At 41.2% G+C, this 22,086-nt stretch overlaps 1 protein-coding gene across 8 annotated transcripts in view; it reads left to right on the forward strand.

Moving 5' to 3' along the window:
• nbeaa (neurobeachin a) overlaps window positions 1-22,086 on the forward strand; it is a 99,701-nt gene that overhangs the window by 6,109 nt on the left and 71,506 nt on the right. The window contains exon 2 of one of the 8 annotated variants that reach the window (XM_042430709.1): window positions 1,467-1,534. The exons of the other annotated variants lie outside the window; for them this stretch is intronic. Coding sequence (XP_042286643.1) covers window positions 1,505-1,534 — 30 coding nt within the window. The 5' untranslated portion in view covers window positions 1,467-1,504. The remainder of the gene's footprint in view (window positions 1-1,466; window positions 1,535-22,086) is intronic. 8 annotated transcript variants of the gene reach the window in all.

Genomic DNA, 22,086 nt, shown 5'->3' on the forward strand with positions numbered 1-22,086 from the left:
TTATTTTGGGGAAAGATTAGCTGCTGTAATGCTGCAGAGAAGCTTAGTCAGTTGGTGCCTGGGGGCTACAGCCAGTGAGCAATGTTAGCTAACTGTGACAACAGTCCTGGTACTGACCCAAGGAACAAAAAAAAACCCAGCTCGAAATGTTATTACATGGGGCGAACTGCCACTTCAACTGCATGAACACACACATACTCCATGCCTGTTTCTCCCTCTCTTGCACACACACACACACAGGATAGAGGGTGTGGCTTTCACTGCAAGGTCATGAATGACTTTGCTATCTATCACATAGTTGGGTAGTCCTGACCCCAGCTCGAGCCAGAGAGAAAGAAAAAGATGATGCGAGGAGGATGCTCATCTTTACTGTAGAAAGAGCGGTAGAGAGATGAGAGATTGTAAACTAAAGGGAGTGACATGATGAGAAGGATTCAGAGAGTTTCAGAGGGAAAATTGAAAAGTGTGTGATTGTCCTTCAGGTACTCTTTTCTTCTTGAGTGTAACATAGGTCCAGCTGTATGGTGTTCTGTGGGGGTCTGATGAGTTCTGGCCCCCCTGTTGAGCCTCATCACACTGTGTGTATCACCGCCCCCCCCCCCCCCCCCCCCCCCCTTCTCCGCTCCTGCCGACAGAAGAGTGAGGAAACAGTCCCATGGACCTGAGTACACGGGAGAGTTTGCACACTTTTTTTTTAATAAAACACAAAAGCCTGGTCGTGATTCTTTGACATTTTGAGTTTTAATTGGCCATTTTTCTTCATCAGTCACTTGTCACACTGTGGGATTAGCCTCTACCGGCTTGTTATGGTTAGCGCTCTTGGTTGAAAGTGAGTGCTGCGGCTTCCACGCTCTGGGGCATGCCGGACAAATCTAAAAACCTTTTTCCACCATGTGGCAAATATCTGGGGAAAGAAAAATAACCAATTAAAATCTAAATGTCAAGTTGTCCCCTAAATGACGCACCCCGGCACTCCCAAATCCTCTTACTAGCAAACCTCTATAATGATCTGCTTCAGTGCCAAATTAATCTTTTTAAGGTGTAATTCCTGGTTTCATTATAATTTCTGTTTCAGTCTTTGTGGCTCGAATCAAAACACGATTTGTGTTAAACGCTTACCGCTCTGATTTGTATGTGTGTGAGTGTTAGAGGTGTTAAGCATCCGGGCTAAACCGTTCACCTCTCCGTATAGAGCGCCTCAATTCTGCTCCACTTTACTGAATTCCGCCTCATCCTCAGTTAGCTGCTATTTCCAGATGCTGGGATTTTTTTTTTCCGAGGATAAGCCATGTCAGATTTTTGGGTTAGGGAAGCTTCTGGGATTGGGGAGAAGACAGAAAAAAAAAGTCCCATCTTTGCTTAACGACACCTTTTGTTACTTCTCCGTCGCTCCTTCCATCTTGCCATTCTTTATCTCCTCTAAGCACATCCATCTCCCTAACCCCTCCGCGCAATCTCGTCCCTAGCTCCCTGACTCCTCCTGGTTGTGTGAAGAGGCTGGTGGATGAATGTGGATGATCCCTATTGTGAGGAGGTAATGGAGCTGTCTGCACTGCCATTCCTCTCCTGTTCTTTTCTCCACTCACATTCTCCTTCCACTCATCTTTGCCACATTTCGAGCCCGGAGGGGAAACTATTTGCTGTTAACCACGTGTATGTGATTTCTTCTCACCTAGCTATGCTTTTGTAAGTATCTATGTATGGATGTAGAGTTGAAGAGAAGGAGGGAGGGAGATGACAAAAGAAACGTTGGCCCATTGAGGCAAGGAGTAGCAGAGTAGAGGAAGTGGAGATGAGGATGGAACTTTTTCTATTTGATTTCTTGATATCATCAAATATTTTATTTCCAGTATTCCTCCTTATTTCTCATTTCTGAAGACATGCACAGACCTAAACCGTAGAACTGAGTTGCAGTGGCTTTTTGAAGCTCTTAGTTGTCATATGTCACATATACTGTACTGTATTTTTGACATGCAGGGTCTGTTAATTAGTCTGTAACAATCCAGCTTGTATTGACGCACCAGTCAAATCTATTTTCGAATGAATTCCAATTGATCTGCTAGATGAATAGATATTATGAATTAAACATGAATTTCACATACAAGGCACACGCTCATTACCGACTACTGAACTTTAAATTTCAAACCAAACGTTCACGCTTGTGTTTTCAATTTCAATCTAACGGATGTCATTATAAATCTTAGTTATTTTTTGATTGAATTCTTAAGAATTACTGTATACTGATTGGATTATTGATTTTCACAGAAAAATACCTGGAAATGTTTATATGAGAAGTCTTGATTAAGTGTAAACTGACACATTCTTAGATTTATCTTTGAAATAAAAATCTAAAATAATGAACCCTGATAATTATTTTTCTATGAAATGTATAAAGAAATGAAAAAGCCCATCAAAAAAAGCTTCACACTGAATCTTTAAACTAAACCGACAATAGTGAATCATCATCGTCAAGGACCAAATCAATAGCTTTTAGCAGCCGAACTCCCCTCACTGTTGACTTAGAGCACGGTTGTCAGCTCAGCCATGATACACAGTACTGTATGTTACATCCTCTTTAAAAGCTTATTGAAGGCTGCTATGATATTCCATATTCCAGTCCTTCCCATTCCCATTCCCTTGAATGGGGAAGTGTGTCCAAACCTTTAGCTGGTACTGTATATATCTACATTATAAAGAGTACTGTAAATGCCTTGTTATGTACTGAACTGAACATAACAGCTTGAAGTAGCAACATACTGAACGTACTACTGAACTGAAGACAGTCAGAATCAATGGTGAACAGTGTGAATGTGATGCGTTCACTTACTGTTGTACGTACTGAAGTCAGTAAAACGTTGACGTGATCTCTTAGCTTAGAAAAAAATTAATAATCTACATAGTGAGTGTCGACAAATCTTCCAAATTGATTCCAATTAGCAAAATAATTTCAAACTTACACCTCAGCGTCACATGTGACTAGAGCCCATATTGACGTCTGTAAATGTTTTCCTATCGGTGAGAAACACAAAACATTAATTTTAACATGAAATGAACCTCCGTAAGTGTCTCTTTGTGTTTTTCGAAACTGTAATCATTATTTCTACTCAATGAATAACTAAAACTACAAATTGATTATTGTAAGTGTTATTTAATTCATTTTCTGTTATTTTACAAGGACAAATAAATTATATATTTCAGCAATAATGTTCATATAAAGGCTACAGAAGCTTGTATTCATAATTTTTCCTCTCACACTATTGAGTCTGGCTGGTACATGCTATTGTGTCTCTTTTGTGTTTTTTTTTTCTCTCTAAAATGTGCGCAGCATGTGTGTTTGTGTGTGTGTTTGTGTGTGTGTGTGTTTGTTGTGGGGTGGGAGGGGTGGTTGTCATTTCTATGGAATCTTCATACAGCACATTTGGATCAAAAACATTGTTGACACATCGCATTGTTACCGTGTGTGTATCTGTTTGTGTGTTTCAGTCTGGCACCCCTTCAATGCACCAATCTTCATCTTATAACAAGCTGCTTTGTTTGAATCACCTGGTGTTTGTGCACTGCGCTGGCGTTTGTGTGTGTGTGTGTGTGTGTGTGTGTGTGTGTGTGTGTGGTTGGTCGTGTGTTTGCCCCCAACATCCCCGAGAGTTGATAAATGAATGTTCCTACAAACCCTTGCTTTAGTCTCCTACACCTTCATCTGTACATTTTGGTAACACACACACACACACACACACACAAACGCACACACACACACTGCTCCCTTCCTTCTTGTAGCCCACATCATTGCCTGGCAGGGGTGATTTTATATTCATGCTGGCCTACTTCGCCTCTCTCCCTTGGCTCCTCACACACACACACACACACACACACACACAAACACACACACACACACATCTGCTTTACTGTGAAGTATAGCTAACTGTGTAGCTATTCATCATGCTGCATACTGCAGTGGCCGAGGGTTGATTATAGAAAACTTTGTTGTGTGTGTGTGTGTGTGTGTTCGCGCGTGTGTAACTTCAGTATTCAACAACAACCCTTAATGTTATTTTATAGTTAGACATCTAAAATCTCCCCGTTTGACTCATCCATCCCCTGCAGCATGAATAACAGACTGTGTCAGTGTCAGCAGTTGCAACAAGTCATTTAACACCACATTAGACTGGTTAGTAGATTCACACTCACTTTCTGCATCTGTATTCCGCACCCAGTGAACAGTGTATCAGGACTGCATGTTCTTGTCATGAAATAGACTTCAACTGGTGAATGCAGATGAGAGCTACAGTCCCTAAAGGATCTCATCTAATAAATCCACTTCGGTAATGGTGGAGAGCTGTAGAGGAAAAGGAGGGTTAAACAAGGATTTTTAAGCTTTCAGAGGATTCAGTTATTTTTCATGAGATGAAGCAGCCGAACAGACGAGACAGTGACACAATATGCTCCTTTTTATTGTGTTCCTTTTCTTTGGATGTTATGGCTGCCTGGCTCGCACTGCAGCAGCGTCGGTTTTTAGCGCACACACAATAAAGTTGGGTCCGTGTGCTCTTGTTCATGTCAGCGAGGGAAATAAGAAGTGTCCTAATCTACTGTGGAGTACTGAGGTCTTATTTGACAATAACATTCTGTATGAGGGCTAGCTTCATTCAGTAGTGTTGACAACTCAAATTAAAGCATTTTATGTAATTGTTTGGCTTCATGATAAATCTTACATAGTCTACCTCAGAGTACATCGTCTTTCATTCTGTAACCGCATGTTATAATAATCCAAAGCGACTGCTGATTGACAAACGTGTTAACGTGTTCACAAGTCACTACACATTTAAATCTCAGGAATTAAAGAAAAATGTCAGTGAAACGTTCCAGATTCACTAAAAGCGACAGTGACAGCACGCAGAGCTATGCCAGTGGCACGATGCTGAAACCAATAAAGCACATAATTGCATCATGTAAAGGAAAAAAGTATTTGTACTGTTTAAATATCAAAAATAGCTTTTCAAATAGCAGCTTTGAAATAGTTTGATCAAGAAGGCCAGTTTTATTCAGTTTTAAACCAAATAAATAAAATGAATACGTAAACATTTCACACTTATGAGGTGAAAATTTGTTTTTATTTGGAAAAATGGTAGGAAAACAAGCAGGGTATTCCATAAACCAGTGGTTCCCAACCTTTTTCCTTGGAGCCTCCTTACTTGTATCTAAGAAAAGCTCAGCCCCCCGAGCCCACACACACCAAAAGGATAAAGTGATTCATTCCAAATCTTTATTGGCAAAAATTAACATCAATCATAGTGGTTTCCAATCTTAGAACCTTTACCTTTGAATAATGTCTCTTTTCTAGTATAAGCTAAACATTTTTTTCTTTTAACAACCCAACAGAGTAGGCCTTTACACACACATCCTTACCAAAAGAATAAGAATGATTCATTATCAGCGTAATAAGTGATTAATCAGCACCTATACATATAGCTCTGTCCTAGATCTCCCTCAGACCAGTTAACTGAAACAGGGGCAGTTTCTTGCATATCCACATGCACATTATGTGAACACTGGTTTCGACACAGCAACATAGAGTATGTGCTAATTTGGCTCTAACAGTAACAATAAGAATCAATAACTTCTTCCTTGTTTTTTTACTCTGTGTCTTCCTGTTCTTTCATAAACTAATGGCCACCTTGGGCGTGTATACCTCTGACCAGGAATAGAATATCAGGTGTGATGCTAGTGATGGCCAGCCTAAAGTCCCGGTGAACATTGAGCCTGTTACGGGCCTTTGTTTTTATTGTTATAAAGGCGCTGAAGGCTGTCTCAGACAGGTATGTTGTAACTGCGGTTCTGCCAGTCTGAGTACAACAGCGTGTCCTTTGACTATCGAAAACATTTTGTATCTGTTCTCATGGAAATATTTCTTTGACACCAAATCGGCTTGAAGGTCAGCAAACTCATCTTCACAGCCGAGGTATTCCACGTCCTCAAAGCTGGAAATGTAGGGGACCATCACCCATGATTCCTTTGATAAGTACTTGTTAACATGGGCAAAACGGGAATTTCCTCCCCAGCAAGTTCATGTGGCGGGTAAACTCAGTGTGTAAAGACGCATGCACAGTGCCACCAGTCTGTTTCATCAGCTGTGGAAATTCCCCTTTTGACATTTTCCCTACTCTGTACTCCAGTTTGCGCCCCAAAATGCAAGAGCGTCTTTGCACTGCATGACGTTTGATTCAGGGCTCTGCATCTGCTTGTTTGTCTCATTGTAGAGAGTGAATGTGTCTGCTAGTTATGTCTTTTGGAACCGAAATGCATCAGTCAGCTGTTCGCACAGTGGTCAGATGTGATCTTGCAAGAGTTCCTTAATTTTTTCCTGCAGTTCCATAAAATGCACAAGCACTTGTCCAAGCGTCAACCAGCGTACCTCTGTGTGTAACAGCAGTGTTTGATGTGCTTCATCCTCACATAGATGGACAAACAGTTTCTTGTTAGTAGGGCGAGCCTTGATGAAGTTTACAATGTTGCTAGGGTGTTACTAAGGTCTTCCGAAAGTTTTTCCCTGGCCAATGCTTGGCGATGTAGCATGTCAGTGGAAAATTGTGCACCCCGGGCCTTTTTCAATCGGCTGTAAAATCCCTTGTTTTTGCCCATCATCGCTGCAGCCCTGTCAGCGCAGCATGCAACAAGATTCTCGTAGGGTAGATTGTTGGATGAGAGGTAAGAGTCCACAGCCATAAAAATATCTTGGCCTGTTGTTGTTATGGCTAGATTGGTAGACATAAAAATGTCTTGTTTCAAGTCATCACCATGAATATATAGCACATACACGATGATCATGGACTCGTCTGACACTGATGTTGTTTCATCCAACTGAATGGCAAAGGGAAGTTTTCTAACCTTCTCCTGCTGCTGGTTTTGACAATCTCCAGCCAATTTATCAACTCTGTCTTTGACAGTGTTGTCAGAGAATGGGACAGTTTTTACTTTATCCTCCACCTGTGGGCCACACAGCCTCTTTACAATTTTCAGGCAGGCGGGTTTGATTAGCTGCTCTCCAATGTTGTACGGCTTTTTAGCCTTGGCAGTTGTTAGCGAACACTCAAATGACGCCTCCGTGGCTCTGTGTAAATCACTGCCTGCTCTTTCAAATGCTTTTCTGATATCTGTGGATCTTTTTGATAGTGCCAACTGCTTTTTCCTCTCAAAAATTTCCTGACCTTCACCAATAGCCTCCTAGTGTTTTGTTTTCTGGTATAGTTTCATTTTGCTTGGTGTCATGCTGTCATTAGCTAGCTTCTCGCCACAAATTACACATTCTGGCTGAGACCTGTATCCTGTCAGAGCAGACAAAGTCTCATGCACTCCCTGTGATCTTTGCCCCCCCCCCCCCCCCGAGGGGAGCGTGGACTACAGGTTGGGAACCAATGCCATTAACAATTACAGTTTTGTTCTGACTTTGAAGATACATGGGAGGTGCTCCTAGTTTTATATTTCAACAAGACTGAGAGTCTACGGTGATGCTAGCAGCTCTGTGAGGCTGTACTTGGGCGCAGTGGTGCTTTGAGCTAAAGGTCAATGACGATGTTAACATGCAGATTTTTAGCAGGTGTAATGTTTATCATGTTCACCATCTTAGTTTAGTGTTAGCATGCTAACAATTACTAATTAGCACCATAGCAGTCCGTCCAACAGTTGTTGAGACATTTCAGTCAAAACTACAAATGTCAACCTCATGGTGGCACTAGAGAAAAAACAGGGGATCAATATCAAAATATCAAAATAAGGGTATCGAGTCGTTGCAATTCATTGTGTGGGAATCATAAATGATTTTGTGCCAATACATTGGTAGATGTTGAGATATTTTATCGTATAAGTAAAAACTTTGACCTGCTGGTGGCACTTGGTGGAAATTCATCCTGTTCCTGACGAACCAACAGTCTGACATTGCTATCTCTAGTCATGCTGCTAGTGTGGCTAATAATGATTAGTAGTGAGACTTACAAATAAAGGAATTGCAGGTTTATACCATTATTCACAAACGCTGTGAGCAAAATGACATAAAGCAGATAATCATATGATTAAGTTATCTGTACTGGTCAGGTTTATTTCTTTATTTATTTTTATTAATCCATAAACAAGAGAACAGACAAACTGGGGGTTACATAAGAAAGACTATTGCTGGTCACAGAGATCCTTAAGTCTTACGGAGTAAAAGGTAATAACTAACACAAAATTAGGTTATAGGTTATCAGTCCATGGCAATCTACTCCAACTTATCATTCCCATGCAAGTCCACAAAATCCATTTTTTAGAGTCTGGGTCTTGTCGTATGTCAAATAGGAAAGTAAAGGATCCCATATTTTGTAGAACTGAAGTGGCTTGTCCTTCAAAAAAAAAAAGCTTAAGGCCTCCATTGGTGTGAATTCCAGTATAGATCTGATCCATTATATTATGACAGGAAGGTGTTCGGCTATCCACTGTCGCAGTATACAGCGTCTTGTCAGGTTTTAACTCACCCCTTCCTGCAAGCACTTTCACACTCACAAACACTGGTAGATGGAGGTGGAGGAAGAGGCTTCGCAGCCAAAACCTGGCAGTGGTGACTCATTGAATTACCCTCCCGCCTTCTCTACCGCCTCATCCACTCGCCCCCTCCATTACACTCCCTTCCTCTGCCCCCGCCCTGCCACCGCTATGCTCAGGCTGTGGTTCCAGGAAAACCATTAGGTTGGAATACAGAATGTGAATGCAGAGAGGCGTACTCTTATAATCGAGCTAATGTATGGATCCCAAAGACTCTTGCTCTGTCTCTGTTTGTTCATGTATAGACATTTTAGTACAATCTCAGTCAGATAATGAAAGTGTTCTTTCTTCTCTTTTTTTTTTAAACCAACGGCTTTAGACATTTTCGTGCTGCCTCAGTGAAGGACTGGATTTGCAGAGGGATTTTTTTTTCCTTCAAACTTAATAATTGATGCTTTATGATTTATGAAGTGTCTGTATTTGGTTTTCAGAATTGACTCACTCACCCTCCGCCCCCATCCCTTGAGTTATTTCTCCTCCTGATGTTATTTTAGATTTTGCAAAAGCACTTCAGGTTTGTTTTTTTTAATCTTAATCTTGCAATCTTTTTGAAATCAAATGTTTATTTTCTTTTCCACGTTTGGCCTTCTTGATGACGAGAGTGTTGGCTCTCAAGAATGTGAGTGCGTGCTGGCAATGGGCTGTGATATTTGAGAATGGATTTTGTGTTGATATGACCTTTTGATATGAAATTGTTTTTTGTGATTGAATTTGACATTTGACATCCTCATCCGGGGAACCTGATTTTCTTTTTAAGGAAGCGGTATGATAACATTCTACGCATACACTGTGTTTGTGTGAGTGTTAGTACAGTAATACTTAATACTGCTGTATATAATAGTTGGACTATTGTTGTAGTATTGTATCATGTTAGAAGTTTAATATTATTTCAATGCAGTTAGACTGGACAAGGAATTGGTCTACCATACTGGCCACCGAAAACCAACTGAATGGTAGCTGTATTGGGTCATTTATCTGTGATGTCTTCATTAGCACTCTTAGCTTAAAATTAGACACTAGTAATCAGTAAGATGAATTTTAGAATTACATCTACCTTCTGAATATTAGATATTGCAGATGTGAAGCACTTGAAACGTAACTCATTTTCATCATTCAAAGACTCGTACTTCCTTGCAGTTGCAGCTGTTTACGTCTTAAAGTTAAAGTCTTTCTTAGCTTATTCATATCCATTAGTTATCCATTAGTATCCATGAAAATATCCTCCAGGATGATGGCACTGTTTGTAAATTATTCCACCGTAATGGAAGCTGTGTGATAAAGTATTAATGTATTAGATCCCCTAAGGCCATGCAAATGAGGCAAACTTCCCAGTGTAAAAAAAGGAGGAGGTGGTTTATGTAAAAACTCAGCATTGGTCAAAATATGCAAAAGACATGAATATCAGTTGATCACCACAAATGCAAGCTTCAGATGGTTCCCTTTCGATGTTTTACTTCCAAAGCACAAGCTCCCTGACAACTGCTACACTGTTACTGCTGCGTCTGCTGCACTTCAAACGACATGAACTACAAAGAGCACGTCTTCACCACTGGCCAGTGTTGAGGACAAGTCTGATGTAGTGACAAGCCAGTAGCACAAGAGCACCTTGACAGAGAAGCAGCTGAAGGTTTGCTTGCACTCTTTGGACCAAACTTTTCATAGAAAACAGTGTTTAAAATAATAGAGTATTGAGTGCAAAGCATGGCCAAGGCATCAGGGGTTTCTGTGTGATTACATTCTCTGGCTGTCTAACTTGACTTATGATTATCTTGTGTGTACAGTATGTTTGTGCACTGTGTGTGGTCTTTTTGCTCAACAACATACAGTACATCATGCTCCACTAACCCTTCCAACCCTTACTTTTTATGTGTGTGCAGTGCACATGTGTGTGTGTGTGTGTGTGTGTGTGTCATTCCCAACCCTGTCTTATGATGATGGATTACTGAGAGTCATTGGAGCTGCTTGCAGCCTCACTTATCCTCCATCAGCTCTGGCTCAATGGAACAGTACTCTCCATTGTTTCAGTGGATGGTGAACGCGCACACGGACGTGCGTGCGTGTGTGTGTGTTTGTGTGTGCGTGTACTTACACACATGCATGCACACATCCTATCTGCTGCGGCACATACACACACACACACACACACACACGCAAAACCAAACCAAACCAAACAAACAGATTAGTGATCCTGAATTGCCACCAGCCTGGCCTGAGACAGGTCTGCAAGGCTTATCTGCTGACCTTTGAACTTAACATCAGCTAGTCTACACCTGCCTCATCTCACATTCAGACACACACACACACATTTCATTCACATTCATTGCAAAGGCAATAGATATTCATGATAGAATATGAAACATTTAAGAGGAATACATTTATATTTTCACCCAGTCGAACAAATTTTGATCCATTAACACACACTTGACACACCAGACATTTAATATAGTACAATATTCTATCCTTGTAGGCACACAAGAAGAATAGTTCATAGTGACATGTAACTCTCAGTTATCCTGTCTTGTCTATATTTTTATCTGCGATAAGCCCGATGAGGTGTAAGCAACATACAGGATGCCCTGTAGGACTTCACTTCCTGTCAGCTTCTTTGAAATGAGCACATCAGAGTTGAGTTAGGAGACGAGGCGCGAAGGCCTTGTTAAAGTACTGAATCCCAGCCTTGAGTCCTTCCTTCTAAGGCTCCTGTGACATAACACACAAGGATGCCCTCGTTACTGCCTGTCATGAGAGGAAAAAAAAATGAAAAGAGAGGAAATTGAGTTGCCTCTTGTCCCTGACAGAATCAGCTTTTTCTGGGTGGAAGAGGGGGAAAAAAGCCCCATAAGACAACACCTTGACAACCCCTCCCCATCCCCCTCCTCCCTACACCTCAAGAGTCTAACTTATGCTTTGTGTCTGCTCGCTCTGTGTTGTAGAATTCAGTAGCTTGTCTCATTTGTTTCATGCCGTCCTTTCAATGGTGCCCTCTCAATCACCACCTCTCTTTGATGCTATTTTTCTCCCTGCCTCTTAGTTTTTCTCTCCGCTCATTCTTCTTTCTTTTTCCTTGCCTTTGGTTCTTCTATATTAAACCATAAGTCTTGAGGTCTTAACACATACTTCATAACAGTTTCTGGTCTGGTAAGGCCCAGGCATTTCAAGTTTACACATATTTTAGATTTTCTTTAAATCTGTGAGGTTGAGTCTATGAAGAGGATGGATTTGTGCTCAGGCAGTGATTTGTGTAGCTACCAGTTTGACAAAGATCAACAAAGTTTGTTAATTTGGTGACATCCTTGGTAACAAGTGGTGATGCTGGAGTATTTTACCGTATTGTATTTTCCAGAAATGACAAAGCTAACACTGTTGTCATAACTGTGAATTGTGTTTTCTGTTCATTTTCAGCTGATGGTGTTTGTTTTTGTGCAGGTTTTCAGTGTTTGTATTGTCTGATCAGCTATCACTGATAATTCCAGCCTTTCCGTCCTATTTATTCCATCCAATTGTCTTCTTTTCCTGGGAAGGACCTAACCAACACTGCGTGACACGAGATGAACTGCAAACACTCTATTGAAAAGGCTACGGTTGGAATTGGTATTTTGTTGTATCAAGAGGGATGTAAATTTATTCATGAGAAAGTGCAGTGGATTATTATTTTAGCCGGAAGGCATGATACTAAGCAATTCTTCAACACTGGTAGTCTCAAACATGCACATACTTTCTGTCACTAAATTTAAATGTTAAAGTGTTTTTCTTTTTTTTTTTTTTGCTAGGAATATACTTGGGATTTAAATTTAACTCCCTAACTCCCTTGTGGTTGTGGTTAAAAATGGCAGTAAATGGCTTTTTAATAGGAGAAATTCCAAAACGTGATCATCATCACCAAAATCTAATATATTTTAGTGGCTCATATGACTTATAAACTTATAATGAGCTGGCTGTACATAGTTATATTTGTTTTTTTGGCATCCTAAATATGAATCTTTTTGCATTTGTAGTTGACTGATATGCTCACTCATGACACTCCAGATAAGATTACAGTCCATTATTTTCTGTCATACGTTTGAGCTACTCTCAACTAGAGTACTTTCTGTCCAGTTATCCATTGTTATGCCAGATAAAATCATCATGAAATATGGATTTTATGCAGATATTCTGCTGCCGTTGATCTAGTCTGGTAATTGTGAAGGCTGTGTGAATCTGTGTGTTTGACTATGTGCTTATCATGTGTAGTGTTCTGTAAGACAAAAAGGAAAAAATGTTTTGTTGCCTAATAGCATGTGACAAGGCTTATTGCTAGATCCGTTACTAAGCCTCTTTGGCCAATCAGGTGGCAGACATTTTAAACTGCTGTTGGATGAAGTCAGAGTTGTGATCACTTGGCTGCAATCCTCAATCCCTGTAGTGTGTGTGTGTGTGTGTGTGTGTGCATGCATGAGTTCCTGACCTGGATTTTTTTCTCCGAGAATATCAGCCGTGAACAGTATGGTTCTGTTTTGCTGCAGCGCCTACAAACAGTAGAGCTCTTACAGCTTTGGTTTTTTCATGTCAGAGTCATATTTTGCTGTCACAGACTTTCAGTCCTTGGAAAAAAAAAGGATGGTATTAATACAGCAATTAGTGCAGTTGCAGTTTCAGCTCTTTGTCAATGAAATTCGCAGCCCCGGTGAAGGATTTCTACTTAAGCTTCTTTCTTGTCAGTGTATCTGTCAGCAGAGAGAGCAGGAGCTGTCCGTTGTGCTGAAAAGAGGCTGCTGTATTTGCCTGTCTGCTCTGTTTATCTGTCATTTCTCTCCACGACTCTCTCTCTGCTTTTCCCAAGCAAATATTCACACCATTACAGTTACTGCGCATTTCCTTTCTGCCCTGTTGGTAATGTCTGACCTCTTGCAGTTTGCCTTTCCTCTCTTGAGCTCTCCCTCCTTGCTCTGTCCTCTTCTTCTTCTCTGTTCTTTTTTTTTTTTTTTTTTGCTCCTTAACCTTCCACTTCAGTAAGCAGTCTTTTGAAAACATTTTGTCACAAGCTGCTCATATGCTAATGAAATGGGCCCTCATTATTATTGGATTATTTTGGGATGATTGCCTGTATCCCACCAGTTCTCTTGCTCTTCCTCTATCGCCACCACTTTTCTCTTTTAGCTGTCATTCATGTCAGTCGCTGCTGCCGCTGCTGTTGTTGTGAGCATGTATGTGTGTGTTAGTGACGAACTGTGTGAGAGTGTGTGTGCGAATGACTAAGACCTACAAGACTTTTTGCAATGAATTGTTTAAAAGGCTGTTGCCCTTTGAATGCTTAGTACGTGTGTGATTTGGCTGAGTTTGTGCTAGTGTTGATGCGCACTCGTCTGTATGTGTAGAGTATGTTTTAAGCTTGCACTTGACAAGGCTTTGAGTCAGATGTTGGAGGCGGGAAAAGGCACATTGAACTGGTCTGCGGTGAACTGGAGACTTTCTAGAGGCTTTCATAAAGACAGATCTCAGCAGGTATTACTGTCTTATCTCGCCTTCTCTTACTTCTCTTTTATCCCGCTTTCCCTCTTTGGTTTCTGGCAGTTAATAGAAACTGACAAGCCAATACATGGGAACACTCAATAGCTTTGCTTTTCTTTGATGTATGTACAGACGCACATTCACGGTTATTTTTGTGGAAAATGCGCCCAGGGTACAGCTCTTGGCACCGAGAACACAAATGTCAGTGTTTTGAATCTAATGAAACTGTAGAGTGTACACTAATTTACTAAATTGGAGGTAGCAGTAGCTTGATTGGAATTTGTCACCTTTGCTGGGCAGTGCCCTTGACAGGATCACACCAGCTGATTGGAAACAAGCCTTTTATACCCATAGGCCTCAATGTTTATGCATACATGACTTTTCCCATATACCAAATTAAGCTCTGAAATGGTGCAAGGACCGAATAGCTAATTTCTATTCAGTCATAGCATTATGACTCATACATAAAATGTATATTCTTAGCACATCATCTGGCTCTATTCTCAAGAACATTCAATTTAGAATTTTTCACTGATACCCTACCATCTGCATTTCAATTCCTACTTAAATGTTTCCCAAGAGCTACATTCAAAAATGTATTAAGAAATTTCTGGTTGCCAACTGCAAGTATGTCATTTATTTGCACATTTGCTGTATTTTTTTCCTTTGATCTTTTATTGTATGTCTTAATGCAAAATATTCATGGCATCCATTGCTTTGGGTTTGCTTTGCGCCATGGTTGCAAACCAAAATTTGGCCTATACTTATTAAGGGAAGCCACATGATAACTAACAAACAAATAAATCGTATGGGGGGAAAAATGCAAATCCGGTTCCAAGAGTACAGCGGATAAGCTCTAAACCAGACCTTCATCCCAGCTTATTTTCTCTAATTTTCTCTGTATTGGCATTGTGATTGGATGGCTTATACTTGACAAAGAAGTGAAAGGGATGAGAACAGTGTTGATGTCAAAAAAGGAAGTGTGGTTGCTGCATAGAGCTGCTGTATGTGGCTGACGTATCAGCTTGTAATGAACAGCCATCTGCACTCTCCTGCAGGGAAAATGCAATGTGTGTATAAAAAAAAATGCAACATGCGCACGTGTGTGTGGCTTGTTCTAGTTTCTGTTGGCTGTTTGAAACTCTCTGGATGGTTTTGGGCTTCCGATGGTGGTTAATAAAAGACTAGTATACATACCAGTGTTGTGCAAGGGGAAGAGGAAAGGATGTACTATACAGACCCATCAGTCTCAGTCCAATCATTGAGAGTGGCTGGATGAAGTTCTGTCAGTTCTCCATGAGCCATTAGCTTTTTCCTACACACATCTCACAGGCACATGTAATGCAACCAAGGGCAAGGGTTATACATTTGGCCTAAAAGGTATTGTAAATATTTTGTCTCGCTCACAAAATGGAAAACCCCAAACAAGAGATTTAGCTATGCTAGCGGCTCTGGTTTTAGCTAAATGCTAATTTCAGTATGCTAACATGCTTACAATAACAATGCTAACATGCTGATGTTTTACAAGTATTTGTTTTATTTGTTTACCATGTTTAATACCATCTTAGTTCAATGTGTTAACATTTGCTAATTAGCACAGAGTGTGTCATTAGGAATATCATTCATTTTGCAATTTTGGTGTTGGATAAATAAATACAATTCATTCTGTGGGAAACACAAATGTCTGTGTCTAATTTCAAAGAAATCTCTCTGGTACCTATCAAGACATTTAACTTTGAAGCAAAAAAGGCCAGCATGTTGGTTGAGCTAGAGGACAAATTAAAGTGTCACCAAAGTCAGTATAATTCATTCTCTTGGGACAATGAATAGTTGTACCACATTTCATGGCAACCCATCCAATAGTTGTCAAGATATTTCAGTCTGGACCAAAGTGGTGGACGAATCGACCAAAATTTCAATCGCCATTTCCAGATTCAGCCCCACCACTGGCATGGCTAATAAACATATACTAATAGAACTAATATAATACTAACCTCTATGATATATTCTGCATCAAGCAGACATACTTTACATGTACAAGAACAGACATAGTTATGACAGACTTTCTGCAAACCTTAAACAATGGTTTGTTTACTATCTGATTTTGCTGAATCAAATGACTTTTATATCACTGAGGAGACTTTATTGCCCTTTTTGAGACCTGTATCATCTCTGTTGCTTTATAGTGCGTCTGATAGACTCAAGACTCAAACACTGTCCAGATACCCAGACTGCACATGTGTCTATGCTACACTTTATGTTACTATAGTAACATCACAGGACGGATAGAGTAAATGTTTGAGAGAATTGAGATGACACATTCACATAATGACATAAAATCTACAGTAGATTCAGTCGCTCATAAACATTTGAACATGGTTCAGAAATAGTATTTATAATTGAATCTAACTAATACATCATCCATCTGTAATGTAAATAACTTAGCATGCAGTACATGTCCTCCCATAATGCTACATAAGCTGGAAATGCTACTCTCTGCCCTTTTGCATTTTTTATGGTGGCGAGAAACATTTGCAGTCTACATCAAACATTACTTATAAACTTCTGATACTTTTTTTTTTTTACCTGTTATTGGCCTTCACTGCTACCACACAACACTCACACACACACTCTCGCACGCACATACAAAAACCTTCCTGGCTTGTGCTGGCCTAAACCAACCCATATATCCCCCAGTGTGGATTTATGTAATCACTGGTGTATTTTTGCTGTGTCTGATGTGTGTGTGTGTGTGTGTGTGTGTATGTGTGTGTGTGTGTTGAAACCTTGCTCTCCACTGCATATTTGCTAAAGCTGCTCTGCTGTGATTTCTGCAGTGTACTTGACTTTTGGAAAGTCTAAGCTCCACACTTCATGCATAACAGCTCTTAGATATTCCATACACTCACGGCTGATACCTTTATTTCGCTGACTCGTGCGTGTGTGTGTGATGACTGTGTGATTGTGATGTTGTTGTTGCTCTGAATATGAGTCGGGGGGGTGGGGGGGTGTCTTTCATCCCATCTGCCATCTGTGCGGACACCGGTACAAAGGCCCATGGGAAATGCAGTCCAGGGGGGCTCCTCCCTCTGCGTCTGGGAGGAGCCAGTCAACATGTCATTGTTGATCACAATCATAGAGGAAGAAACACCTAGACCGCCTTTTCCATTGTAACTCTGGTTATTAACCCAGGGCTTCAATTAACCCTTTCCATTATTCGTTGATCCACAACCCAAACATATTCTTTTGCTCTAAATATTCTCATCACCCTCGTTTTTAAAGCTCACATACATCCTCAACCTAAAGTTCTGGAAAGCCAAGAATAAGAGAAGTTTATCCTGAATATGAATCTGAGCCGATGATAAAGTTAACTGCTGTTCTTATCGATGCTGTTTAGCAAAAATGAGGTCATGCAGAGTGTGGATTATTGAGTGTTTAGTGGCCAGTTTAGCTCCAGTGTAATCCATATCTTTTTAGAGATTTGCCACGGTCATCATCGGAGCGCTAAACCCTCCACCGCACATTGTAAGGCTGTGGGCAATAAAATCGCTCTGCCGTCCTGATAAGAAAGCACAATAGCATTCAGCCCCCATTTTCTATTTCGCTCCATCAATCCTATTCGCTCTCTCAAACACACACACACACACACATTTTCTCGCCAACGTTTTTCTCCTCTGTCCAACCTTCTTTCTCCCGCCCCCTTTGCAGTTCACACTGTTCATTCTCTTGTTTGTTTTTCTCCCCTTTCGGGTCGCTCTCCTGCTCCCGTTCTTTTTTTTCCCCTCACTCTCCTACAATTTTGCTCTCCTGCGCTCTGTTGAGCCCTCTTGGCGAAGCGTTAAGTGTATAATCTGTGATCTCATGTCTAGATGGGCCTCTCGTCTCCTCTCCCACTCCGCGCACAAAGGGACTGAATGGCTGCGGCTCACTCAGGGGACACAAATGAGTAATGAGCCACACACACACACATACATACACACACATACACAGAAAACAAACACATACACATGCTCACACCTCTCCAGTGCACTCCCAGGGGCTTTGAAGTTGCATATTGATGATGCCAGCTCCAAAGGCTCAATTGAATGCACAGAGGCAGAGGAGGCGGCTATTGACCATCCACTCGCCTCTCTGACCTGTCATCTCTGATGGCCGTAATGAGCAACAGGTGCCTCTTTTGCCAGCTTCGGCCTTGATAGTCATCCAATATTCAACAGTCAGTCATAGTAATCAGCCAGCGTAATGGCTCGTTTGATGTGCCATCGCAGCACTTCATAATGGTGGCTGTGGTGGGTCTGGATGAGATCGTTTTCAATTAAATAATAATAATTTTAATTAATGTAGCAGCTTTCTGAATGCACCTACAAAAGTGGTGTTTAACTGATGAAATTAGCAACCAAAAAAAAAAACCATTGATAAATAGCTGGGTCATTTTGAAATGTGAGAGCATTGATGGCCTTTTTTTCCTCTTCATATGTTCTAGAAAACCAAAAAAGGAGAATGTTCATGTCAAACATGACGATGTGTTACAGATGGAAGAAATGCAGGTGTAAATAATAACATGAATAATGGCTGTTTCAGGGTTCTGGTATGTTCTAGTTCCAGTTTTTTAAGTCTCAGATGGGTCAGGATTATCACGCTGGATTACACAAAACTCACAAAGGAGAACTTTTAAAAGCCGCCTGAGGTTTTTTTTTTTTTTTTTTTTTTACAGTTTCAAATGTTTATATAATTTGACAAATTACCTGGTGAACAGCCTCTTTCTCTACTACTCCATCAGAAAAAAATAAACATGAGTATTTGCAAAAATACATCTACATGGCTATATTTTTACTATTGGCAGACCCGAGGGGAACTCATCTCTAACAGTCCCAGTGAATTGCTCTACTTTTTCAACCCTACAGGATAACAGAGAATGTCCTCAACTAGAAAATGAAAGCAGTGGATGTTCGTTCAAGCGCTTTAAATGACCAGTGTTTATGTTTTCCTGACAAGCGGCATCCTGTGGTCATACAGATAATGGATGTTCTCTTCCAGAAGCAAAAGCAGAAGGAGCGTGACATTGCAACTCTATAGAACTGCAAAAACCCCTCAGGGAGAAGACTCGTCACCAGCCAACAGTTTACCTAACATTAGCCAATTAGTTTTAGTTGCTTAAACCTTAAATACGTTTGAGGTGGCGGATTATAAAACCGGTTTTGTGACAGTTTTATGGGTCATTTTTGAAGGCAAATTAGCTGTTTTGTTATTTAGAAGACTTATCAGGCTTACAAAATGCAGAATTGGATATTTTGACTTGTCATAATAGGTAAAGCACAGGTGTTATAAATAATAATAACTAATGATGGCTCTGCTCTGTTTAGGTATCTCAGCAAGACATTGTGACAGTGAGCCAGTATGCACAACAAGACTCCAAAAGCGAAGCAGCTATATGTAATTTAGCCATTATTATTTTTCTTATTTACAAATGTGCTTTTCCTGCCGTCAAAAATGTCCTCTGTTAAAAAAAAAGGCCTGCATTATTGCCCTCAGAGCAACTCAGGACTGTTTCTGAGCAGCGCGGCTGGTGAGAAAGGGTCAGATGGACAGAGGCAGTGTTTGTTTTACCAACCTCTTATGAGAGCTGGTTTTGGCTGGTCGAGGTGCCTGCTCATATAAGCTCTTTGTGGTGTGAAACGGTCCTGGCAGCCCCCCCCCCCCCCCCCCCCCCACCTCTCCCCCCACCTCCCCTCCCCTCCCTCCCTACCTCCTCAAACTCCCACATCCCCGACACTGCTAGAACGATGCCAAGCTGAATGCCAGCCTCCTTCAGGGCCTGAATGGTCAGGACAGAATTAGAAATGGAGGAACAGGGAGGAAAGGTAAAACATAAAGCATAGAGCTGATACATGAAATAAAGACATATCACAATTGAGGTTGTTTTTTTTTAAACAATCAGAGTGAAAAAGGTGAGAAAGCGTGTTGTCTGGCAGACAGACTTCTCTCAAGTCCATAAATACTCGACAATATAAAGATTAGTCATCAGTTATAAGTCCAGCGGGAGATATTTTTACATTTCTGCTTCTGAAAGTGTTTCAAGGTTAAGCAAAACATACTCAACGCTCTGAAGCAGGAAATTTTCTTTCTAGTCATAACTCATGGTGAATATTCGATTTCAATATTCCGCAGACCTTGAATGTGTTTTGTTTATTTCCAGCGTGAGCGTATTTCATATGCAGTAGGCATATAACATGCAGACACACATTCATACGCACCAGCACAAACACAAACACTGCCTCAAGTGTTTACCTGTCAAATGCTCATAAAACCCCGTGGATGTCGATTGTGGGGAAGAGGTTGTCACTTCCTTAGCAACTGCTTGACGACAGGCTGTTTGAGTCACCCGCTGGTTTCCTTGCAGTTTTTTTTTTTTTTTTGTGAATGGAACACACAGACATGAGCAGGACGTCGGGGAGCAATCATTGTCATGATGCTGCCAAAACAAACGTCTTCGACCAGTTGCCAAGAAGACAGTGAGGTCAGCGCTCACATTGCCTCGGAGGAGAGAGTGGGTGGCACTGCCAAACCCCCCCCCCTCCCCTTTTTTTTTTTTCCTCGCGGCGGGTGGCATCATGCGGGTCCCTGTGTATGTGTGTGTGTGTCCTTTAACCACCAGGATACATGTCAGGGTAGTAAAGGCCTCTTGTGCGTCCCCACTGATGTGATTACTTGTCCCTTGGTGAGATGTTTTCCAGTAAGACGAAGGGTGGGAGCTGACATCATGGACACACAGAGTGAAGGGAAAGAATGAAGGTTATGCAAAAGAAGCATGTTCCCTCTTAAAACTAATTAGTTAGTCTTTGTCCTTGTATGTGGTGGCAACCGTGATGGTGCTTGAGTGCGCTCAAGTGTGCTCACACTGTGATCGACCTTATTGCCATCCAGGCAGCATGTTTATTTATACATCAATTAAAAGCTTCACTCGGGCAAATAATGGGCGCGGAAATGCTCAAGCATTTATCATTTTTATGGAAGCCAAATGAAATGGAAAACATATATTTGATGTGAGTGTTTTCATCTTGAAGAATATTTCCTCCCACATCCCTCCATCCTCCCTTTTTATATTTCCATCTCTCTCTGTCTGACTGTCCTTCCCTCTCCGTGTTCCCTGATGTTCTTGGTCCAGGCTGCTCTTGGCAGCGCCGCCCAGGTTTTAGTTGCCTCTCCAGATGTTGCTCCTGGTGGAGGAGAGATATAATTATTACAATATTAATACTTGCCTCTTTTTTTTCTCCCCCCCCCCCTTCCCCCCCTCCCTATTCTCTGTATTGTTGGTCACGAGACCCAATTTGTTACCATCGTTTGCATCACCCCCTCTCATCGTGTTCTGTACACTGGTGGGAAGTGTAAGCAGAGAGAGATTATGCCTGCGCTGTACACATGTAGGTATGCCCCGGGGATGTGTGTGTTTCCGTGTTCAAGTTGCTGTGTATCTGCACGCGAGTTTTCTACAAAGACTATCTGCGCCGTCTCCCTTTAAGCTTCTGTTGCGTGGTATATCGAGCGTCTTCAGACTAGCAGGTTTGTATAGATGTTGTAGGACACAGCAGTCCCCTGTGAGATCTATAATTGGGAACCTCAGAGGAGAGGGGAAAATTCGATGTAGGATGAATTAATTCTTTCTCCTTTTATTCCATTCCTCATTCAGTGGTCCTCTCTAATCTGTGCTAATGCGGTGGCAGAGTGCACTGGATCACTTCACAACACAGAGAGAGAGAGAAAGACGGAATGAGAGTGAGAAATGAGAGGCAGCGAGTCGGTCCGAAGAGAGGAAAGAAGGAAGAAGAGCACGGACATTGTGCACTTGTTGTTGTTGTTGTTGTTGTTGTTGTATTGACCAAGCTCAAAATCTAAAAACCTGATCAATCACAAGGTGACATTAGCAAACCTTAAGGCAAGACAGCAGCCACGGCTTAGAAGGTCTAACCCTTAATGTTAAAGGCCTCACTGGGGCTGAGACCAAGTCTGTCGATGGGCCAACAACATGTAATG

This window comes from Thunnus maccoyii, chromosome 13 (assembly GCF_910596095.1).
Source record: "Thunnus maccoyii chromosome 13, fThuMac1.1, whole genome shotgun sequence".
NCBI lineage: Eukaryota > Metazoa > Chordata > Actinopteri > Scombriformes > Scombridae > Thunnus > Thunnus maccoyii.